Here is a 21,104-nt window from a genome sequence, read left to right as displayed (position 1 = left end):
TTTGTTTTGTTTAACATATAAATAAACATGTTCTTTGAAGCTGATGAACTGTGTTCATGGAAGAAAAATCATTGATAACATACTGATTAGTATCATTCAGTTAAGTTTCAAGGTAGCACAGTGCTGGGCCTGGAGTCAGAAAGACTCATCTTCCCGGGTTCAAATCTGGCCTTAGACACTTACTAGCTGTGTGATGGTAGGCAAGTCATTTAAACCCTATTTACTTCAGTTTCCTAAACTGTAAAATGAGCTGGAGAAGGAAATGGCAAACCACTCTACTATCTCTACAAAGAAAATCCCAAATGGGGTCATGAAGAGTCTAACATGACCGAAATGACTGAACAACAACAATCTGTCTACAATCTACCTTTCCAGGCTGATTTCACGTTATTCTCATTCACATACTCCACATTCCAGCCAAACTGCCCAACATGCTGTTCCCTGAACTGAACATTCCATCTCCTGCTCCGGGACTCTGAACAAGCTGTTCCCATGCTGGAAGGCACTCCCTCCTCACCTCCACATTTTAGAATCTCGAGTTTCCCCCAGTTCTCAGCTCATAGGCCATTTATTATGAGAAACCTTCACTGATCTCCTTTCCTGGTGTTCCCCCTAGCCTCAAACCAACATGTCCGCATGTAGGTTGTATCTTTGCAGTAGAATATCATAGGCTTTAGAAATGGAAAGGATCGTTGAGGACATCTAATCCAACCCCTTCATCTGATGAAAGAGGAAACCAGGTCTCATAGAAAGGTTAAGCGACTTGCCCAACATCACAAATATAGTAAGTGGGAGAACCAAGATTTTGCCCTAGGGCCTGTCACTCCAAATCTAGCACTGTATTTCCTTTACGGGAGGGATTGTTTTTTCATTGTTCTAATACTCTAACAATCTACTACAGCGCCTTGAACATAGTAGTCCTCCTAACAAATGCTTGTTGGTTTGTCCTGTATTGGATTTGATTCCAAATGCCCCTTGGAAGCTTTGATAAAGGTCTCTTTGAGTAAAATAATGCCTGTGCTAAAAAATACAACTGAAAGAAATTTCCTTACTATATGGTATGTACTTGTACCAGCTCCACTTGAAGTTGAATAACCCCTTCAGAGGTGGTCAGGGGGAAAGTATTCCTTGTCTATATGCATTTACCCAATCATTGATAAAATTTGGGACTGTGGGAAAATGTATTCTGATCTATGAATTGATTCATTAATCAACAAGCATTGAATAAACACCTATCCTGTGTTAGGGACTGTGTTAGATCCAGGGATCACAAAAACAAATGAAAAATTAAATAATCCCGACTTGTAATAACCTTCAAAATCGCTATGGTGCTTAATATTTTTTATAATGTGAGTTTAGGGATGCATCATATAAGTCCTTTATGCCTCCCACATATCATTCAGAAAATCGGGCTAATTACTTTGGGATAACACCAAGCAGTCTGAAGGACATGATGGTAACCATTGCAGTCTGATCAAGTTAGAGATCTTCAGTTATTTCAAATATTTACATCTCATCTCTTCCAACTAGATGGTAAATCCTCAAGAACAGGGATTTTCTACTTGCCACAGTACTTGGGTATCCTGTTTAAATGTAAAGAGATAGTTCAAATGACTTCTCAATGTTCCTTCCTTCCTCATAGTTCTATTGTATAGGATTCTGAAGTCAAATTTCTATTTACATTTTTATTTTTACAAGCAATTGTTAGGGAATTTTGTTTCTGAATTAAGCCTGTAGGAACAGAGATCATACTGTCCCAAAAGATCCCTGGAGAAGCAAATGGATTCCTTAGACTTTATTACATTTTTGAAGAATTTCCATGTTTCCATGTCCTCAGTGTGGAGATCATCAGTACTCATCAGCACTCAAGGGGCTTCTCCAAACTTTTAAAGATTTTAAGATAAAATTTGTATGGGTTTTGTGGTACATTTATCATGAAGATCAAATTAGCAAAATGGAAGGTATGTGTGGGGGAGGTGGTAAATAGAAAAGTATTATATAAATGTTAGTTATTTTATTATATATTTGTAGAAGATTCTATAGCTTTTCAATATACTGTCATATGTTATCTCATTTGATATAATAATAATTTCATTTTATGGCTAAGGAAGCTGAGACTCAGAGAGAGTCTCTGAGACACTAATGGCCAGGGCCAAGACTAAAACCCAGGCTTTTCAACCCATAGCCTAGTATTTCTAGTTCAGTTACTGCAAAACATACATTAAGTGACCTAAGCTATATTAATCCCAAAGGCCACTTTGATCCTCTCCCTGTCTTCAGGTGGAAAAGATATAGACTAAGGTTAGTAGTCTGGACTAAACGTAACACAGGGATGAACAAGGCAATTCTCAAATACTTGACCACTTGTGATCCAGAAAACACCCATAAATCAGTTCCGCATCCACACAGGGAATTCTGTTCTGTTCCAAGGCAGGTAAGTTCTCCACTGAACAAATAAGAATGAGACCCAAAATGGAATGGGATGTCACCTATCAAACTAAAGGAGAGGTAGGGTTAGAAACCAAAACCTCTAATCAGAACTGAAAAGGCACAATGTGTGCGCTCAGTAGACAAGGTTTTAAAATTTGTGCATCTTCTGTGCTGCTGTCCACTACAAGCTTTCAGACTTACTGGTAAAATACAATAAGCCACAGAGATCAGAATTTTCTGACCTCAGAAATATGTACATTTATGAAAAGTAACATTTTAAATGCCCTGAATTGCAGCCCCTCTACGCGTTGAACTCTAGTTAAGTACCTTGCTTACCCTTAGTCTGAATCTTGTTGTGGCTGAACAGTTTACCTTTCTTTCCACTATAGTCTAACTTATTTCTGTGGTAGCATGCAAATCAAATAAAAAAGCAAAGAGATTTTGCATAAAGTATGTGGTTATAGAAAAACAGGGTAAAGGAACTTATAGTTTACACTAAGACATCTTATTTTAGTCTGCTATACCTTGGTTACAGGTGTCTCCTTAGGTAGTTCTGATTACACCAATTCTCTGTCAAGTGGGACTGAATGTGAATAAAACTCTATAAGAAATATCAGCTTTATTGATGGACTTGTTGACACAACAAGTTTGATTCTTTGAACATGTTGATTAGATTCTAAATTATTTATGCATCCCCCCAAAAAAGTCCTATTACACCAGAAAAGGGGAGTTGAAAGGATATACGATTTTATTATATAATCTATTCATACTTCCAACTGCACAAAATATAGAAACAAATATACTGGATTAAGTAACTGGATTCTCTACCTGGACCGTCTAAATTATTTTCACACAGAAGAGAAATGGCATAAGAAGATTAAAAGGGAAATGTCCTGAAGGATAATAGGCTATAATTTGCTGAGTGGAAAACATTTTCAACAAGAAGGGTACCCAATTGTCCTATAATTACTCCTGATTAAGAGGTGCCTCAATCATTTGGACTTAAATCTCCCTCAACCCTGGAAGTCTCATGTTTATCAAAATGAATAATTCATACCAATAAATTCTGAATGAAATCAAGGATGTAGTATTAATAAAAATTAATTCCCTATTGTCAGTCCAAACTTATTCCCTCAATATTTTGTGGGGGATGTGTGTGTCTAATTTATGCCTTTTGAGGACCAATGTCATGTTTAGATTCTTAGGTGAAAAACTCTCAGTGCCCTGTGGGGCCCTAAAATTATGACAATTCTCATCTACATTCTTTCCTTGCTCTATTGTCTCCTCTACCATGCTGGGCCCCTAGACACTGCAGGGTAAAACTTCACAGCAGGGTCTTTTCAAGCTATTGCCTTAAAAGCCATGGAAGCTCTAGAAAATTAGCAAGCAGTACCTTCCAAGCCATTGACTCTTCCCCCAGTCAATTCACAAAATGTCACTTTATTTCCCTGTGCTCCCTGTCTACCATTAGCCTTTCTCCAGAGCCCCTACTTTCAAGAAGACAGAGACTTAAGTTTGGGAGCAAACAACCTGTGGTGTGAGCCCGTGATGTCTGGTGTCAGATCACTTTAATGGGTACAACTGAGCAGCTTGCCATTCTCGAATTAATAACTCAGAGTACCAAATGGTCATTTTCTGGAGGAATGATGGAGGACTTGGGAGTTGTGCGTTTATAGGAGGAAAAAGAAGCTTCCTTCTCCCAATGCACATTAAGGACACTTTTCTCCCTGGTCAGAAGTATCATACACATCACTTTTCAAACTATAATGACCTGTCAAGGCAATGTAAGCCTTGTCATAGGTATTAGCATGGCAATTTTGAAAAATCCTCATCTCTTTGCTTTCTGCTCTTAAGGATGTAAAATACTAAACACTGACACACACACACACACACACACACACACACACACACACACACTGCCTGGAGTAATTTCTGCCCTTTTACTGCCTGTGCAGTTTCCAACATGTGTACTTTCTGGCACCCTTATCGATTCACTCTGCCCATTGCATAACGAGTGTGTTTCTTCCCACCTTCCCCACCCCCACAACCCCCTCCCCCGCCAAGAGAGGACAACAGCCGAGAACTCAACAAACAGACCTAAGAGGCTACTTACATCATCCCATTTGACAAATTTGATGCCTTTCTTCAGGTTGTCAGAGACACTGACAGGTTTGAGTTGCAAAGCGTGAACTCCTGGCTGTGCCCCGGCCATTTACACACATGGAGGCTTCCCAGCAGAAGAGAAAAGACGATCCGAGAAGGGGAGAGAAGTGGGATGAGACAGAGAGGGGGTGGGATTGGGGTTTGGATTGATTTGGGAAAGGGGGGTTCTTTTGGCTTTCCCCCCAGCCCTCCTCTCTTTTTCCTCCTTTCGGTTCGCCGAGGGGAAGGTGGCTCAGCGCAGGAGTGCAGAGCAGGCGGAGAAGCGTGGGTCCATGCCCTCCGTGGAAAGTGGTGTCAGGCGCCCGTCGGGGAACAGCAGCAGATGCCGAGAACACAAGGGCGAGCGAGCACGGAAGAGCCAGGGACGAACCAGGCACTGAGGCTTGGCCAGCGGACCAGGAGGGACGGGGCGCGAGGGAGCCAGCTGTAACCGTAGCTGCTGCTCCCGCTGCTGCTGCTCCCGCTGCTGCCGCTGCCGCCTGCTCGGGCTAGACTGGGGCTCAGGCTCCTGCTCCTCCTCCGCTGCCTCCTCCGCGACCGCCGCGGATCTGAAGAGCACCATTCAGCACATCCTATATACACAGAGGGAGTGGAGTGAGCGAGTGACACACGCTCCTGGCGTCCCCCTCCCACACCACTCTCCTTCTTCACCCCCCCGCCTCCCGCCTCCCCTCCCCTCTACACTCTCCGGCTCCGTCCCTCCTTTCCTTTGCCTTTCCTGGAGCCCAACTTTCTCCGCTGGGTCAGGCGAATGGAAGGAAGCAGGGGCGCAGCGGCACCTCCCGGTCTCAGGACACCACTACAACAAGACACTTTCTCCTTGGAAGAGACTCAGTGAGCATGCCCGGTTACCTTTCAGGGGCTAGAAGCTTGGATGTGAGGGTTGAATTTCTCTGTTCTCGTTGGAAAATTGAGCAAGGAGAAGAGAGGAAGCGGGGAGACAGGCTAAGGGGGATCGGGGCTTATTTTTCCAGATGGTTAACCTGCAATGGGACGGAGGAAGAGGGACGTGGGTTTTTGGTGGAGATAATCCTGTATCCCCAAATGCGAAAATCTTAGTGCTGGTGCGGAAGGAGAGCACACTGAAGCCAGCAACACAATAGACAGTTGTTACTGGCGGAGAAGATAGTAAGCAGCCTGGAGACATGAATTAGATAAATCTCCTTAGGCTGATCCGCACCCCTGGACACTTTATCCTTTGCTTTGTGTCTGAGTGCACTCCTTAGACTAGTATTTAGCACAAGAGAAAGTGGTAAATTTTGTTTGCAGGAAGATAAAAGGACAGTCCTGAAAAAACTGGTTGCAATACTTGTATATAAATGCCATCTTCCAAGCAAGTGAATGTTTTTTGTTTGTGGTTTTGTTGTTATTTAATGAAGAAGGAACAGAAGGAACTTTAGGCAATGTAAAAATAAAAACTATCAAATAAAATTTTATTTTTAAAAGAAAATGTAAAAATTGCTATACAGGGGGAAAATCCTTCTCTCAAGACTTCAAGTTGTGAGTTTCCCATAACGCTGGAACTACTCTGTTGATAAAATATGTTAACTTTCTTGGAGTGGTACAGAGGAAAAAGTGCTGAATTTGGAAGTATAAGACCTGAGTTCTAATGTTGGCTCTATAATTAGTTCCTGTGTGACTTTGAGCAAGTCAGTTAACCCTCCTGGTCTTCAGTTTCCTCAAATGTAAATCAAGAAACTTGGACTAGATAACCTGCCAACTCAAAATTTGTTATGCAATTTAGAAACAAAATTGCCTTAATTTTTTAAATTGTTTTTTAATCTCTCCTAGAATCTTTGTTCCTTGCTGTACTTGGAAAACTACAACCTACCACTTTTCAAACAGTCCTTATCATAAACCCAGGCATAAGCACCTCATAGAGATAATGGAAATTCGCTGTTACATTTTAATTTTGCAAAGTATTTTCCTCATAACAACCCCTCAGGTAGATGCTAAAAATGCTAAGAAAGATGAGGAAACAACCTCAGAGAAGTGAATTCTCTTAGCCAAGTCACACAACAAGCAAGTTTCAAAAAGGGGATTTGAATCCCAGGGCTCTTAAGTCTAAGTCCTGATGGTGTCCACTTATACCATACTATAATTGTTTTCTGTTATCTGGTGTCAAAGAACCATTTTAGAGACCAGTTTTCTATATAAAACTGTCTTTAACTATGAGTGTTTGTTTTTGTTTTTCCTGGTCTGGACCTATGATTTCTTTGGAACTGAGAACTCCTAGTGAGAAAATTTCCTCCACCAAATGTGGATTACTGAGGGGGAACTGGGAGGCTAAATTATTTGCCCTGGATCATGTAGTCAGTACCTGGCAGAGGCAGACAACTCAAGGCAGGACCCAAATCTTCTGGACTACAAAATTGCTTCTCTTCTCTCAGGCTGCCTCTCCAATTGTGATCCTGGCTTCCTGAAATAAAAAACAAAAAAACAAATAAAAAATCCTCCAAAGCAGAACAAAACAAACTCTGCTCTGGGTTGACTTCTATTTGTCAATTCAACTAATTAATGAATAGACTATTTGTTAGTTACCTAACAAAAGAAACCCTTCCTCCCCCATCTTTTCTGTTCCAGATGTATAAAGTACATAATAAGGAGTCAATTTGATATTCTAAAAGAAGTGCTGGATTTGTATTCTGGAGAAACTGGGTTTCAAATCTTGGTCTCTAAAATTTACTATGTGACCATGAACAAGTCATTAGATGACCTCTGTGACACTTTTTAAATCTGTAAAATGGTAATAATACTTGTAATACTTATCTGACCAAGTTGTTTTAAGGATCAAATAAGATAATGTATATGGAGAAGTGATGTATAAATGTCAAAATTGGTATGATGCACTTCCTCTAACAGCACGTCCGTTTGTGAGTCACTGGATGAGGAACTCACACTTAGAGTACCAATAGTTAAGCTAATGGTTGTAAATAGTATAAAAATTGGAAGCAGCTAGGTGTCTAAGTGCATATAGAAAGTGCTAGACTCAGAGTCAGAAAGACCTGAGTTCAAATCTTGCCTCAGGCACTTATTAGCTGTAGGTACCTAGGCAAGTCCTCATCTCTAAAAGGAGAATAGTAGCCTCTGCTTCCCAGAGTTGTTGTAAGGATCAAATGAGATGGCATATAAAAAGTGTTTGCAATTCTAAAAGACTTATATAAATGCCAGACTATTATTGTTGTAATTAAGCTGACTCTGAGCCCTTCAGAATTATGACCTTCTCCACCCCACCTCCGGAAAGGGTTGGGGGTTAGGAGGAGTAAGAGGGAAGTGCTTTTCCTGCACCCTGGAATGGAAATGACCTTGGGTTCCTGAGGACTATGACAGCTTTGTAAATGTCAGCTATTGTTAGAAAATGAGCAGCTTTCTCTAAGGTTTTTACAATTTTGCTCCTCCCACCCCTCATCCTTGCCCACTTTACAAATTAAATTCAACTCACTTGTTCAAGTCAATGATCCTTCTCTTTGATTTGTGCTTCCTTTCAATCCTAAAAAAACAAAAAGAGGAACTGTGTCCCCAAATATCCTCAGATCAATTAGGTTTTTCCCTTATTTGAGAGAAGGGAGTGTGTTGAAGGAATAAGGAGATATTTTCGATGAGACCAACATCGCTGTAGCTTTCAGAACAGGAGTTGAGAGGTGTCAGAAATGAGCTTGAGATTACAGGAATGAAAGATCTGACTTCATTTTCATTTTGCAATCACTACACAGCCTTTAAGAACCATGAGTATTTGAAGAAGAATGATAGAGCTGTGGGAATTTGAACTTTTGTTTGAGGTTAGTATTTAATAAAACAAAAGCACAATTTAGTTGTTGAATTTTCCTTGACCTGTAAGTATAGTTGGATTTTCTTTTACCTAAAAAAATGTTGTAGTGTGGGAGGGATTACAGGATGAAAAGGTTAAAAATGTTTTGGATAAAGTTATATACAAACTAGGTCTCTTAAACTCTCCTCTTCTCATTTTACCATCCACTTGGAGACTAGGGTGGAGAGAAAAATATGCAATTTGTGGTAAAGTTTTGAAATGTCTAAGAACAACATAAATGATATGGTGGTCCCAAGTCAACAATGTGTCTTGTACAGTGTTCTATCTCATTTTCAACAACAGCACAAAGGCATTTTGGGGAGGCATTGGGGGGAAATTTTTATGATAACCTCAAAGGGTAAGGAAGATACCCTACAAAACATCCCCAGATTCCCTTATTAACCTCATCAGCTCCTATGAGTTTCGTTATCATCTCTTTGCAGATGACTTCCACATCTGCATACGTATCTAGCCCCAGTCTCTCTCCCAAGATGCCAGCTGCACACTGGATGTCCAATAGGCATCTCAAAATCAACATGCCCCCAAAAGAAACCCATCATCCCTGCCCAAAAATGCACATGATTTATTATCCATTTACTTGTCTAGGCATTTCAAAAAATCTATTCAAAATTATGAAGCATAATATGATACCTATAAAAATCCCACTGGACTTAGGAATTAAGAGGCATGGGTTTGAATCCTATCTCCAAGTCTTACCAGCTGTGTGAACAAAGACAATTTAATTAACCTCATCTGTAAAAAGGGATATAAGAACAGTATCATATACCACACAGCATTGTTGTGAGGAAAAGTGTTTTGTATAACTCAAAGCATTACCTTTCTTTCCCTGATATCTACAAACATGCTGGTCTTCCCCATTCTTAAAAAACAAGAAACAACCGTCTCTCTAGATTGCACCATTCCTGTTACCTATTATCCTATATCTCTTCTCCTCTCAAATTCCTTGAAAGAGTTATCTATACTTGCTTCTCCACTCTTCTCTCACTCATTCCTCAACCCTATGCAGTCTGTCTTCTATCCTTATCACTCAATTGAAATTGGTCTCTCCATAGTTAACAGTGGTTTCTTAATCACCAAATCTAATGGCTCCTTCGCAAACCTCATCCTTCTCGACCGCTACAGCATTTTTGAAGGGTAGCCATTATTTAATGACATTGATCTTTGGTGTTTCCCTTGTTAGCAGTCAGACTATCCCCCTCTCCACCCACCAAAATGTCTCAATGATGAGTTACAAGCAGAAAGAAAATCACATTTTTATGCTAAAAACAAAATCATCAGAGCCTTGGTTTCTCCACTAGAAACTACATGTCCAGTTCAAGGTTTCACATGTAACACCTAACATGAGAGACTGATACCTTGCCCTCTGACCTGGAGCTGCACCACTTGCTCAGCCCTGCCAGGGAGATGCCCAGAGTCATAATACTGACACAAGAAGCCACTGCTCTGATGGGCACAGGGGAAGGATCTTGGTGAACCAACCCAGAGGTAGGCTGTACTGCAACCCACCCCTCCTTGTCCCAAGCTCCCTGAGTGAGCTCCTGCTCACTAACCTGTATCACTTCCCTTTCCCTGGGGAAAAAAAAATCCTCAGTGTGCAAGTGAACTCACCCAATCACCATATAGTTGTCCCCCACCACCACCAGTTAAGTTATTCTCAGAGCTCAGCCTAGGGGCCCTGGTTTGAAGCCTTCTCTGGATAAGAAAACCAAGGGATTGATCTGAAGAGGCCCAGAGATGGGAGAAAACTTTGAGGAAGCTAGGATATTCCTCCTTTCCAATGGGTTGAAGTCCCAGTAGCCCTGTCCCAGGAACACAGTTGTCCTTACTTCAGGCTTTCCCCAGAGTTGGAAGATGATTTGTCTTCATGGCCTTTAGGCCTCTTCCTATCCCTTTCCCCATGGGAGAAGAGGACTCATGGTGACAGAAACCAAATGTCATCTTCTCAGAGGGCCACTCTGCCCATTTGGACCTTGGTGCACAAAGGGTAGTACCCAGTGACCGCAGAACAGGGGAATGAGATGGTCACAAGGCTCCAGTGTATATGTGTGTCCCTGGACTCTGGAAGGTTAATGTGGGGAATGTGGCCCCAACTACCTCTCTCATTCATCAGATCCCCTGTGTGGTCAGCAGCTTTTCCGTGTGCACAGTTGCAAGTCAACCATGAGGTCAGGTCTCTGCTCACTGCTGCAGCATTTGACAATGACTTACTTTTCTTGATTTCCTTTCCTGATTTCTTTCCTTACCAGTCTGACTGCTTCTTCTCAGTCTCTTTTGATGGAGCACCATTCATGTCACACCCCTTATTGTGGGTGTGTTTCAAAAGTCTGTTCTCTTACTCCATGATCTTATCAGTTTCCATGGGTTCAATTATTATCCCTATGCAGATGACTAAATTGTGCTTTTATTTTATAGCTCATGCTAAGCCAAACAACAGTTCTAATTCCCATAGCTCTAGCATCCCTCTTCAAATAGTCATGGTTCTTACAGACTAAGGAGTGATTCTAAAATGAAAAAGTCAGAGCTTCCATTTGTGAAAACTAAGTTTATTTCTGATCCCACTCAACTCCTGTTCCAAAGGCTACCTCATCCCATATCAACATATTTACTCTAGTCTCTTGAGATTCAATTTTGCATCACCAGTTGACCAAGAGACATTTTGAATTTGATTTTCCTTAAGCTTATCCAACTTAATATATCCAAAACAGTCATCCAAGTTCACAACCTCAATGTCATCCTTAACTCTTTACACTCAGCCCACATACCCAGTCAGCTGCTAAATCTTATCATTTCTATCTCCACATCTCTTGCATACCATCCTCAACACTCACATAACTACCATACTATTTCAGGCCTTCCCCTTTTGAAATAGCCTCCTTTTTGGTTTTCTTTCGCCTACCTCTCCCCACTCCAATTCATCTTCTGCAGGCACTTAAATAATTTTCCTAAAGCCCTAAGCCATCAATCAATAAACATTCGTTAAGCACCTAAGATGTGCTAGGCACTGCATTAAGTGCTGAATCTCAGGAGTCCAGCCCTGTCATCAACCTTTGCATCACGAATGATGGAAATCATACTGAAGATGTTATTTGTTAACATTCCAATTAAATAAAATGTTGTTGAAAATTTCATTCATTTCATTTCTTGAAAATATGCATTTTTGCCTGTGTGTCCAGACTTTAGAAACACTCTGTATATCCTTCTCTGATCCCTCTTCCCAGCTTCTCCTCAAATGATTTTTCTTTATTTTGTATTATAATAGATATACATAGGCACATATATCTAGCCATCCATCATCTATCTATCCACCAATCTCACTATCTCTCACATTTATCTTTGTATTCCTAGTCCTTATTAGCACAGTGCTTGACACATACAAGATAGTTAATAAATCCTTGCTGATTATTTGATATCAAAGCTCTGATTTAAGCTATCAAAGCTTAAAATGACACTAAGATTTTTGAGACACCCTGTATAAATAAATGTAAGATTTCAATGAGCCCAACCTCTTGGTCATAATGAGTTTCATTCATTTACTAACATTTATTAAAAAGTGGTGTTGTACTCTGTATTAGACCAGTGTTTTGTTTGTTTTTCCCAAGCTGCAAAGGTAGTCTCACGGTTCTAAGACAGATCTTGGTGAACCTGGCTATGTTTGCCCACTCTTGATCATTTAAAAAGGCAGTGTGCTATAGTGGAAAGAATGGGACTTGATCCATTAGAAGAAAAGTTATAGGACTTAGAGTTAAAAATGATTATGGAGATCACAGAATTGTTGAATCTCAGAGTTGGGATGAGCGTGAGAGGCTGGTGACTAAAAATTGTCAATAAACAGGAATTCCCTCAATGATATTCCCCAAAAGTGAACTAGCTTTGCCTGAAAACCTATTGTGGTAGTGGAGAACTCAGCACATTTCACTTTTGAATAGTTCTAATCCTTGGAATTTTTTTTTCTTACATTTTCTTTTTTTTTTTTTTTTGCAATTTTCATCCATTACTCCTAGTTCAATCCTATCAGGCCTTCAAGCAGACAAGTGAAATTCCCTTCCCATGTGACAGCCCGTTGGATGCTTCACAACTTTTCTGTGCCCACTGAGGCTCCTCTTCTCCAGGATAATACCCCTAATTCCATTACTTAATCTGCAAATGAAGAAATTTAGTCTAAGTGAGGTTGAGCAACTGCTGACCTAACAATCAAACACCTATATTTTTCTCACAGTTTTGCAGCTTAATAGGTTCAGGATGTCACAGAATTACAAAAAGTATCTCAGACATCATCTATTCTGTCCCCTCTCTTCATCCCATTTCCCTCCATTGTCCCTATCCTGAAGATTGAGGCTCAAAGGTATTGAAAGATCAAGTTCACACAGACCATAAAAGGTCAGTGCAACTCTCTGCACCTTAGTTTCTTTATATGCAGTGTAAGAATATCCTACCTAACTCATAGAGTTGTTATGAGGATAACGTATATGAAATGCAAATAAAATAACATATATGAAATCTCTTTGTAAACTATAAAATGTTATATAAATATTTGCTTCCATAATTCAATGGATCTCATTGATGTAGGTGCCCTTTGCAAGTATTCTTGATACTTTGATTAGGAAAGAGTATGTCTCAGTCACTCATAAGCCTTCGATTAAATGCTAAAAGTACTGTGAACTGGAATGAGTTGCACGAGAATACAAAAATCTTTTTCACTTAAGCTGAGGAAATTTGTCCACACCCAAGGCTCATGTATAAATTTTAAGGTCAGTTCAGAAGGAAAGGAATTCCAGAAATCAGTATAAGCCAAATATTGGAGTGAATTTCTCTGAGAAGCAACTGTTACTGGATAAGGGAGGAGGCACCGTCTTTGGTCTTGTCCAGCGTTCCATCCTCTCCTCTGTACTGTAGCCAGAGGAATACTTTGCAAGCTTCACAGGTTCTGGAAGATTTTAGACTTTCAGTATTCTCATTGGTGTTCTAGTGAAGTGCCTTTATCATCAGGTCTACATAGAAAGCCAAAGACAAAAGGATACAGATTCACCATGCTTAAAAGAAAATTCATAAGTACCCTACATATTGTCAAGTTTTTAAAAAGGCTTCCAGCAACTAGGACTTTTGAGTTACCTCTTTGCCACATCAGATCTCTAAGACTGAGCCCATATTTCACTAAACTCTATATACTTGTATGAGAATGCCATGGACAACTGGGGAGATACTTTGTACCAAATGTTCTTCTTTAAAGCTTTAGTAAATTCCCTTTCCTAAAATACTACTAATAATATTATCTAACATATCTATATCTATATATTTCTATTTATATCTGTATCCATCTATCTGTATATATACATGTATATGTGTATATATGCATATATATGTATATATACATATATATGTATATATACATATATATGGGGAGAGAGAGAAAGAGAGAGAGAGAGAGAGAGAGAGAGAGAGAGAGAGAGAGAGAGAGCACTATAAGGTTTGCTTTATAGGCATATGTGATTTTATTTGCTCCAAAGCTACTTACAGCTAGGAGACTAAATTGATTCTCAACTAATGATATTACAGAGAGACAAAATGATAGGGCTCAAGCCAACAGCAGTGGTACCTGTAGCTCCTTCAGGGAGAGGTGTAGCTAAGATCTCGGGACCTGGGGCATATCAGTAAGAGTGGAATCAGATAAAGATCCTCAGAACTAATATGAGCTGCACAGATTCAGATCAAAACATATCCATGCCTTCACATCCTATGCATCTTTTGCCATGTTTTAAAAATAAAAGTTGTTATATAGAATATATAAAATATATATTAGAATATATAAATGTACATAGAATAGAATATATAAAATACAATATATGTGGGATATATAATAAATAATAAAATAAAATAGAATATATAAAATAGAATAATTTATGTTGGATATGTAAAATATAATAAAAAGGATGGTAGTATTTTTTTCTATCATCTTTATAATGATTATTGTTGTTAGGCCTTAAAGAGGACTAATGGCATCACGATGTTGGGGTCAAGATACGGTGTCTTTGACTGCGGCTGTTCAGTCCAGTATGAGCTCAGAAGGCTTTACCACAGGTCAGGCACAAATAGTTGGTTTGAACGTTTGGAGTGGAAATGTCACCTGAATGACAAATGTACATTTACCTAAAATATTTACAGAGAACTCACACAGGATAAGTGTTCATAAAGAGGTCAGAAGAAGCAATACAAGCACACTCTCAAGGTCTCTCTGAAGAACTTTAATATAGATTGTAAGATGCTAGCACAGGACAACCTAGCATGGTGTGTCCTCATCAAAGAAGGCACTGTGCTCTATGAGCTAAGCAGAATCATAGTAACACAAAGGAGATGTTAGATGTGCACATCCTTCTAATGAAGTGGCTTGCCAAATGGCCAAAGTCCTATCCTTTTAACACTTAGGTGCCTTCATGTTTCAAGATTCTTTCCAGCTTTGGGTAATCTCATTTGGTGAATATTGGACATTAATCTTGGTATAATATTAGATATCATATAGTAGTCTACCATATAACATATAAAATATATTATATATTATAAATTAATATTCTGTTAAATAGTAAAATACACAATTATCACAATTTTATCTAGATCCAAGGGATAAAGTTTAGGCAAGCAATGTTTGGAAGGTTGATGAGGGGAAAAAAATATTTCATGGTTCAGCAAAAAAGTTCTGCATGAAATTTGGAACAACATAAATTTAGGATTTAGTCATAGAATCAAAGGCATCTAAAAAAGGACAACTTAAAATTATTACCAGAACATAGTAAATGGAAATCCTTTCCCTTTCCCTTAGGGTACTATTGGAACCCATTCTTAATAATTCAATATATTTCTCTAGATTACCACACAAAAGAACAAGAAAGCTTTTGGAAAGTGATGTTTATAAGAGTGGGATTTTTCTTTGTGAAATAAAAAAAATGACCTCAAATTCATTTAAGGTCCCTCTCTAGCCTTCATTAAAAACAAAGGTTTTCATTGAAATTTAGCCTCAAACAGGATTTTGTAGGGGAAAAAATGAATGGTAAAGTTCTCACCCAAATATGTTTTAACAGATATTCTGAGCAAAACAATGCAAAGAGGCCTGGGGTGGATAATGAGACAGACTGAACTATCTCTACCCATTCAACCCCAGGACTTTAGAAATGGCCTCATCCCACACAATCTGCCTCTACCAACCTCCTACCCAACCCCTACTCCCAACTACTCTACACAGGCTCACACTCATAAAATTTAGAAACACAAGGGTCAGAATGACCTTTATTTGATGAGTGTGTCTTCAGGACACGTGTCTTTCTCACTACATAAAAATGTCATTCAGTGTGTCCTTAGCAGCCTGCATCAGGTTAAATAAAAGCAACCCATGAGGTCTCAGGTGTATAATAAAGAAGAACAGAAGAGGCCTTTGAGGAAAGTTACATTTGTTTGTTTTGAGGCTTGAGACATTAAAAGTGAATTCAAATCAGGTGTGTGCTTTTAGTCTCTGGTTTGTTTATGGTGTTAGAAGTTGTTAATCTTCTTAACAATCAACTACAATAGGTGCTTTAAGTTAAACTCAATATGCACATTATGTTTCATATCTTCCCTTCTTACATAAATATTGTGATCATCCGTAGAGTTGCCATTCAGAAATATTGATAGTCATCCAAATCCCCCTTTTTCATATTTCTCAAGATCTTTTTTATTTAACAAGGAAGAATTTGAGAATAATTTTTTCTTGTTCTCATTTGATTAACTTGCACAACTTAAGGAAATAAAGTGTCAGAATGAACTTTTAGCCCCTGACAGTATTATAGAATACTATCACATTTTCTTTTCTGTTTTAAAATGGTAAAAAAAATAGATCCTTAAAAAAAGTAATAAGGACTGAACCTGCATAGTGCCAGTATTTGTCCATGGTAGGACTTGAACCCAGGTTGTCCTAACTGAAACCTGCTCACTATCCATTAGACCTGTGAGAAATATGGTTGTGGAGATCACAAGACTTCCCAGGCAGGGTCAGGAGTTAGCCTGGACAAGCTTCTGCAGTCCACTGCTTCCCTGCTAGCATGCCCTTAGGAAAATCCACATTACTGACCCATTCTCACTGAAAGAACTCAGAAACAGAGTGGGTGGAGGAAGGCATTTATTACACTTCTCCTGAGAAAGCAGGTGTGGTGCTCACTAGGAACACCCACAGGGATACAGAAGCAGGAGTGAGGGTAACCAGTTCTACCCTTCCTGTCAGAGTTAAGGTTGGTCCAGACTCCACAGGGTTACATTCTTCATTACCCTACATTCCCTTCTTATGCAGATTACATAGGTGTGGTAGTGAGGATATTTGTGATCTGGGCATGACCCCTCAGGTTTGAATTGGTTTTCCCATCCCAACCTTTCTAGTCCCTTTAGGCCAGGAGGTACTTGACCACTGTCCTTGCAAAACAAGATATGGAAGCTTATCCCAAGCTGGGAACAGCCTAGGAGCAGTTAACATTTCCCTATAACATCTGTAGGAGCAAACCAAGATACCATAATATCCATTCTTACAGACTACAATGCCTTTCATTTTTCGGAGAAACCAGAAACAAACAAAAAAATCAAATAGGACCCTTTACTTCTACTGTAATATACTCCAGTTTTCTAAATGCCTATGGTTCACTGCATGCTAGCAGGGTAGGAAAAATGAATTTGGTTTCCCCCATATATATTTCTCTGGGGCTTTTCTGTCCAAAGTAACTACAGTTTCTCAACCTTTTTGACAAAAAGAAAAAACAAACAAAAAAAAAACCTCAAAATGACTTTCTACCTGCCATCCCAAGATCATGATAGAAACATCTAATTTAGGGGAGGGGCACTGGGCTTGAAATACTTTTGGTAGAGTAACTATACTTTTTACTAGGAATCTATCCCAATGCTATGGCTATAGATCTGCATGACTGGCCAGAGATATTGTCTTTTATGCCTGTCTAAGAAGCTATGGAGATATCCAACAAAGAGAGCTGCAGTTTTTGTTGTTTCAGAATATGTTAATTATACCACTAGATAAGGAAAATCCATGAACAAAGTTTAGAATAAAGTGAGCATTGGACAGCTTGGAGAATGACTATTGTGTATAGCTAAAATGCTGAATTTGGTTGACTGAGATGACTAGCAATGGCCCAGGATGCAGTACATAACTGGTGTCTTCAATGTCTGACCAACCTCTAAGTTCACAGTGCCTGCTTCCACTGCCTTCGTAACCACTGGAACAAATTGTTCTCATCCATCAAATCCACCAGGAGAAGTTTTCACATGCTTAGGGTACACAGTCCCCTAACTCACTGAGAGGTTTGAGGCTCATTAGTTACCTTCAACCTGGTTAAGCCCTTCTGCCAAGATGGTTTTACTGGGGTATGGCTGCTGCACATGTTACAGCTTCTTGGAACCTCAGGTAAGAGTTGGGTGAGAGGTGAGCTTCAAAGATGAATAAGCAGCCCTGAAGAGGACTCAGTAAGCCCTAAACACCCCATTTACCCTCATATAAAAAGGAAACAATCCCTACTTTAGGAATTTATATTCTATCTGAGGAGACCTTTATGTACACATATTATGCATAACAGAGATCAAATACAAATAAATGCAAGATAGTTAAGGATGGAGAACATGTGGAGGAATCTGAGAAAAGGTTTATGTAGAAGGTGAGATTTGACCTCTGACTTGAAGGAAGGAAGTGATGCTATGAGGTATAGATGAGGAGGGAAAAAATTCCAGGCAAAGGGGACAATCAGGTCAAAAGACATGGAGATAAAGTATAAAGATCAGAGATGAGCAGTTTGGCTGCATCACAGAAAACTAAATTGGGAATGATACATAATAAAGACAGATAGATTGGGGTCAGGTTGTAATGAATTTTAAGCTATTAAACAGGAGGATATACATATACTATCAATATTAAAACAAGCAAGATACATTTTGTAGTATCATGTGGAAGAAAGGCATGATTTTCCACATAGTATGATCAAACTTATCTATAACTTAGTAATTAAGTCTTAGAAAGTTGTCAAAGGCTCAGAGAGTTTAAATAACCTATCTGTGGTCTCACAATTAGTAACTGTTACAGTCAGAATTTGGATCCTGATCCAATTTGTTATTCAAAGGGTCTAACCTATATTGTGGACCGGGCTTGAATTCGGGAAAACCTGGGCTCTAGTCTTGACTCCAATATATACTGTGTGACCATATGGAAATTATTTAATCTCTCAATGTCCTAGATAACTCTTAAAAATCTATAAATTACAACCCACTTGTCAATCTGCATTGGTTACAGTTTATTGTTGTTTAGTTGTTTTCAGTTGTATCTGACATTTCATGACTCCATTTGGAATTTTCTTGGTAAAAGATGATGGAGTGGTTTGCCCTTTCCTTCTCCAGCTCATTTTACAGATGAAGAACATGAGGCAAACAGGGTTGAGTGGTTTGTCTTGGGTCACATAGCTAGCAAGTATTTGAGGCCAGATTTGAATTCAGGAAGATGGTCTTCCTGACTCCAGGTCTGGCCCTCTATTCACTGTGCTACCTGGCTGCAAGCTGAAAGTTTACACAACAGCATTTCCATATGTCAATGAAAGTCTTCCTAATCTTCCTTTACCCCTTTCTTGTCTTGCCACTGGACTCCAGTGACTCTCGAGGAGAAAGTGAGGCTGTTGACTTTGTGCAGCTCTGCCTCGCTTAAATCCAATTCATTTATAAGTCAAGACATCACCCTCATAGTGTCATTGGTCCTCATTGGTCCTCTTTGGTCCTCTTGAAGAATGAAGGATGAACAACAACCTCTTTCCCAAAAGACCATATTCATGAATATTTACTGAGTACCCACTGTGGTGAGATATTATGCTAGACATTCCTAGCAAGGCACTTTATAATGAGATTTCACTGACTAGAGGCAAATACTGTGAAAATGCCATTTATTACATATCTAAATTTCATGACTCAAAGAAAGACTGTATATTCCAATTTCCATCAGATTTAGGAACCTGGAAAAAACAGATTCCCATGGTAGTGCTTCACTTGGCCCAATAAAGACAGCAATATCACAAGATACACACTTAAATCCTGATGAAGATGAGTTATTCTCACTGTCAGAAATTTTTTAAAGGAATCAGTTTATTATATGCATATTGGGTTATTTGTATTTATATACATATATGTAGATTTCCCACACCATGCACATCGTCTAAAGTGTGCAAAATCAGTGTTATGTTGACATGTATAGAAAAGCAGAGGGGACACAAGTGAGCCAAATAACAGATAACAATGACCACCTTAACAGAATGAAAATTACAAGAGCATAAATCATAAATTTGGAAATTGCAGAAAGCCTTTTTATCTTTCAGAGACAAAAATTAAAAATACTTTCAAAGCAAACATCAGTTCTCATTTAGTGACTTTAGAAAATTAAGCTTCATGTAAAGATAGAGCTGAGTTAAATTTTCTTTTAATTCTGTGTAGCGATGAACTGAAATGTGTTGGAATTTCATGCTATAAAGAATGAAACAAAGTCAAATTTGCAATTAGCTTGAAGTTTTGATCCCAAACTTTACAAAAATGAAGATGTTATTATAACATCTCAAGAAATCTCCCCAAATTAATTCATTTCAAAGAATATGTTGTACCAAACTAGAGATTGGAAGAATGACCAATGTATTCTAAAAGTATCTCAGTTGCTTTCTTAAATTAATTACACTTTTATTGAATTTGCCTAATTAATGGATAGCCTTATAAGTCAGTGATTTTTCTGTGCCAGAGAATTTATGTTCTGGGTGATTTTAATTTAATCAGCTAGAAAGAAACACAAACCAAGCCACAAACACTGGACAACTGAGGTTTGGAATGCTTTCCTATATAATGACCCACAAATTGGTAGCACTCATTCCTCCATCAAGTGACAAATCATAAATGAACATAAAATTCTGGCACACATAACAACACCATAGCAACAAAGATTATAGCCTGGCAACAGCAATAACTGCATAAAAAGAAAAATCAAAGAAAAAGCTTTTAAAATGTATATTTCCCAGTAAATCAATTTCAGATCCTTTTCTTTGTAACTATGAGATCAGCCTTTTAGTAAAAAGACATGAAAATATGAATATTTTGAGAACCTCATAAGATTGTTTCCTAAAAAAGAAAAGAAAATCTACACCCCAGTGTACCTCCATAATAACTTTTTATTGTTCAAATGTGGCTAAAATGTTCTCAGTGCCTTATTAGATGCATGAGACAAATGACTATTAAATCACACAATGAGTGCTCATTCTCCTCACACCAAAGCCACTCCCTAGTAGGAAGGCATTTTCAGTCTTTCACTTCTAGTCTAAGGGTTTGCTAAATAATAGCCTAGGAAATTAAGAGCTCAGGTAAGGACATGAATTAGGATACAATTTGACAACAGTAGACTTAGTGTTTCCAAAATGTCCTGGGAGACTGCGGAAAGAAAAACTTCTAGGAGATTTCAGTAGATCATCATCTAATGTTCTGAAAGAATCACAACATATTGCAGGAACTATCGAAATACATTCTGTCACATTTACTTACTGTGCAGAATTGCTAAGGCTCTATCTACATGAACTCAAGAAAACAATCTGGGTTTGTTTGTTTTTTTAATATGCTGTTGAAATGCGTCAAAGATGACCAGTTAACATATGTTATA

The 21,104-nt window shown here is 38.8% G+C and overlaps 1 protein-coding gene across 1 annotated transcript in view; it reads right to left on the bottom strand.

Annotated features, from left to right (window-relative positions):
* Window positions 1-5,330, bottom strand: part of PLCB1 (phospholipase C beta 1) — a 908,098-nt gene extending 902,768 nt beyond the window's left edge. The window contains exon 1 of the mRNA XM_036749135.1: window positions 4,544-5,330. Coding sequence (XP_036605030.1) covers window positions 4,544-4,642 — 99 coding nt within the window. The 5' untranslated portion in view covers window positions 4,643-5,330. The remainder of the gene's footprint in view (window positions 1-4,543) is intronic.
* Window positions 5,331-21,104: the final 15,774 nt, after the last annotated feature.

This window comes from Trichosurus vulpecula, chromosome 3, assembly GCF_011100635.1.
Source record: "Trichosurus vulpecula isolate mTriVul1 chromosome 3, mTriVul1.pri, whole genome shotgun sequence".
Classification (NCBI taxonomy): domain Eukaryota; kingdom Metazoa; phylum Chordata; class Mammalia; order Diprotodontia; family Phalangeridae; genus Trichosurus; species Trichosurus vulpecula.
The sequence above is the reverse complement of the archived record's forward strand: the minus strand, read 5'-3'. Positions and strand labels throughout refer to the sequence as shown.